The sequence below is a fragment of the Siphateles boraxobius genome, unplaced genomic scaffold, assembly GCF_051911475.1.
Source record: "Siphateles boraxobius isolate OS27281-9 unplaced genomic scaffold, OSU_SipBor_1 61, whole genome shotgun sequence".
NCBI classification, from domain to species: domain Eukaryota; kingdom Metazoa; phylum Chordata; class Actinopteri; order Cypriniformes; family Leuciscidae; genus Siphateles; species Siphateles boraxobius.
The window spans coordinates 9,708,919-9,713,020 of NW_027509188.1; the positions used below are offsets into that span (position 1 = coordinate 9,708,919).

At 36.6% G+C, this 4,102-nt stretch overlaps 1 protein-coding gene across 1 annotated transcript; it reads left to right on the forward strand.

Moving 5' to 3' along the window:
- Positions 1 to 268: 268 nt before the first annotated feature.
- On the forward strand, positions 269 to 742 carry LOC143718552 (epidermal differentiation-specific protein-like). The gene has a single exon (XM_077209569.1). The coding sequence runs from the start codon at positions 269 to 271 to the stop codon at positions 740 to 742; it is 474 nt and encodes a 157-aa protein (XP_077065684.1).
- Positions 743 to 4,102: the final 3,360 nt, after the last annotated feature.

The window sequence follows — 4,102 nt, forward strand, 5'->3', positions numbered from 1 at the left end:
AGTCAGGAGCATATGTAACATACGGCTTTTAGAAAGTTTCGAATCTTACAGGTTACATGTCTGTAGATACTGTGCAGAAGTTTGAGATTTGGAAGCTTCCACACCTACATGTCCTGTCATGACCCAGTCAACGCCCACTTTGGTGTTTTTGTGCTTTAAAAGACAGCTCTCCACACCAAGTAAGTCACTGTTCCCAGCAGAACCACAGGAAACTGCTTCAGAAACACTTGCCTTCTCCAGCCTCTCTCTCCTCCAGTCATCATTCAAAATGAGCAAGATCATTATTTATACCAAAAGAACCTTTGAGGGCAAATCATCTGAATTCAACCAAGATGTCAGTGACTTAGAAGAGGAGGGCTTCAAAGACACCATCGCCTCCATGAAAGTCATTGGCCAACCATGGGTGGCGTATTATGGAAAAAAGTATGGTGGAAAGCAGAGGGTGTTTGAGGTAGGACAGTACACTTCTCTTGATGGCAAAGGACAGTTTTTCTCCCTCAAGATGGTCACAGATGACCTGACCAACCCTGAAATCCAGCTGTTTGAGGAAAGTAACTATCAAGGAAGAAACACGACCCTAGAGCGCCAAGCCGATTTCCTCAACATCAAGAGTTTCAGTGACAAAGCTTCATCCCACAAAGTTACAAGAGGAGTCTGGGTGCTGTACGAGCAGATCAATTGTAAGGGTTTCCAGCTTATTTCTTACCCTGGCGATCGAATTCCCAGCTATGACTCGGCCTGATTCAACGATGTGGCCAGATGTGCGCGTCCCTTGCTGCCGAAGCCATAGACGGCATCATTCAAAGTCCGCTTTCTGCAGCTGAATATGAACCGGATCCCTTCTGGAAAGCACGAGGCAGGTGGTGAGGAAAGACTGATCTTGACCAGAAACGATGACTTTGACTCCAATAAGTCTGAAGAAACTTCATGCAATTAGACTCAAATACTTATCAGTTGATGATATCTGTGTAAAGACATACTGTACATGTTAATTTGGCAAATGTTAAATAACAAAGATGAATTTTATTAGAAAAGGTTAAGCTGCTGGTTGTTTGGCTTTTCCCCAGTAGCGATCAGTATCAGTAAACAAATGCAATAAAATACAGTTTTGGAATTGTTACGGATCTACTACAGATCCTCTTGTATTTGAATGTATTTTCCCTGTTTGATGAGAGTGGAATATTGAAAGGGATTTTGGATTTATATTATGCTGAGAAAGAGACAATGAATGCTGTTTTTACTCTGTCAGCTCAGAAAATAAAGACTCTGAAATATTGTAACGCTCCTTGTTTCAATTCTTTCTTTTTTTTACGTTTACATTTTTCATTTAGCAGATGCTTTTATCCAAAGCTACTGAGGAATTCAAGCGAAGTAAGTCATCCAAAGAGGCAATAAACAGGAGAATTCAGAGTTTTATTAATTATTCTATTAATATTAATAATAATTAATAATTATTCTATTAATCTATTAAATAGAGTTTCAAACATCGTTCAAGCTAGAATAGAGAAGTATTAAGGAATAGTCAGAATCCCTGAATTTAAGGGAGAGGTGGGATGTCTGGAATAGACCAGTAAGAACTGACAGTGTTGAAACTGAGAAATTGTTAAACTACTTGTATATTTTCCTTAAACAACATGTATACATGAATGTATGTAACCCTCTACGTCGGTGTGCTCCGCCAAATGCCTCTGCATTGTTAATGTGATGGATGAATGAGGAAGACACCAATATCGTGGTTGTGTCACAGCAGTGAAGCTTTCGATTTCATTAGGCTCTTTATCTGCAAACAGCAACATCACCACAGAACTGTGTTAGTTACCAATCAACATCAAAATAACTATGCATACAAAATTATAAAAAACAAAATAATATAGTTGTGGCTGCAGTTAAAATAACCTTAAATCAGAGGGTTCTCTCTATTTACTAAACTAAAAATTACTAAAACACTGGAAAAATAACTTGCAGCATTGGAAAAATAAAGTTAAATGTCAGATGCATCCAAAATACAAACAATAAAAACCCCAAATACCCAGATAAACCTCAAACACAATACAATAGACAGAAAAATAACCCCACCACATGGAATTTACAAAATACAATAATACATCCAAATATAATTGCCAAACACCAGCTCAAAATGAATATATATCACAAAACCATAAAGCAATAATACCCTACAATCACCCAAAACCTGGTCCAATGAGTCTCTTTTTTTTAGCTAAGTCCATAAAATGTAAACACAACATCATAAAATGATAATGTGGATAATGTCCATCGATGTGATGTAATAGTCAGATGTATAGGTCACATCAAAGGTTCCACAGTTTATTAGCATCTCTTCAATGTCCTGTTCATCTATGTGGGAGATTTCGTTTTTTTCTAGTATTATTTTGCTCAACAGGAAGTTTGCAATTTTTAGGTCGACTTCATTGGTTTTGATTATGAATGTGAGGATACCGTGGCATTTTGTTGTGCATCTGTCAGTTTTTCTGAGAAATTTACATATATTGCATCAGTGAAACTCTTGTTTCGGATTCAAATTAGGTTGAGCAGAGAGGCATTTCGGGCATTGTTTAAGGACTTTTATTTTTGCACTTTCCAGTGGTGCAGTAAAGTGCAGGAGTGTAGTACTGTCAATTGTGGTGCTTGAAGGCAGAGAGAATGGCACTGGTGTGGCCAATTCGGTTATGACGAAATAACTTGATATTGTCTTATAGCCAGATCTGTGAAGTTGTATGAATTGTTGTTTTCAATTAAGTCAATGTGTGACTCCCAAAGTGCTAGTTTTATTGTGTCGGTATTGTCAGCGAGATGACAGTTTTTGACTTCGCAGTCAACACCATTCACGTTCACCGTTCGGATGTACTGTCCACTTTGTACACCATTGCAGACAATGTGGACACCTGTGAATGACAACAGTGAAAATAGATATAGTTATTAATGTACATAGGTAGGACTTACCGGACTTAAAACAAAGGTTTTTTATTTATTATTTTGGATCAGTTACTTGTCAATTAGTAAGAAAATTATTTAATTCATAATGTAGTTATACTTAAACCCAGTATTTTATAAATTACTCCTGCAATGTAAGTCGCTTTGGATAAAAGTGTGTAATCTCTTTCTCGGACCTTTACCATGACTGTTCCCTGTTGGTGGAATGATCTGCCTAACTCAAACAGAGCTTCTGAGTCAGTAGCCACTTTCAAGAAACTGCTGAAGACGTATCTTTTTCGACAGCACTTGATTCAGTAGTACTAACACTTTCTCTTCTCTTCTATTCTATAAAAAAAAAAAAAATGCACTAAAGTTAAACTGAGAGGGGTTATAGCACTTGCGTATTGTTGTCCTACTGTTAGTTTAACTACTTCTATTGTTTCTCATTTGTAAGTCGCTTTGGATAAAAGCGTCTGCTAAATGAATAAATGTAAATGTAAATGTAAAAGTGTCTACCAAATGTATATATGTAAAGTACACCGAGAAAACATGCTTCAACAGAAGTGTATTGAACTATATCAATGCAAAATATGAAACTGTAATTCCGAAAAAAAATCCACTTCTACTCACTACACATCTACATTTTGTTTGTCAAAAACACCAGAAGCTCAACTTGATCTGTAATAGGGTTGTAACGGTATGAGATTTTGACAGTATGATAATGGTCTCAGAGAATATCACAGTTTCACGGTATATGGTATTAAACAGTCATTATTATCATAATCAGCTATAACGACCTGTAAATGAATAAAAGGAGATAGGCATTTTGGTTGAACATGTGGTTTATTATAACAAACATTCATTAGTTTTAATTTATTTTATTCATCATTTATTTTTAATTAATTTAAAAAAATTAATAAATAAAGCTGCACATCTCGTATTTGAACAAAATAAGGAATAAATTATTTCACGAGTTCACACTTACAAATAAGTTAGATAGAATAAATGGTATGCATATTTGGCATGCTGTCCGGGGAGAGGGCTCCGAGCTCGGATATTTGGCCCGAACCCAGAGTACTCCCCCCGTATTGCTGGTTTAAGAAGTAACCAGGCGAGTGTGAGGAGACGGGGTGGTGGAGGGATGCTGAAAAACTGTCGAAGAACATTG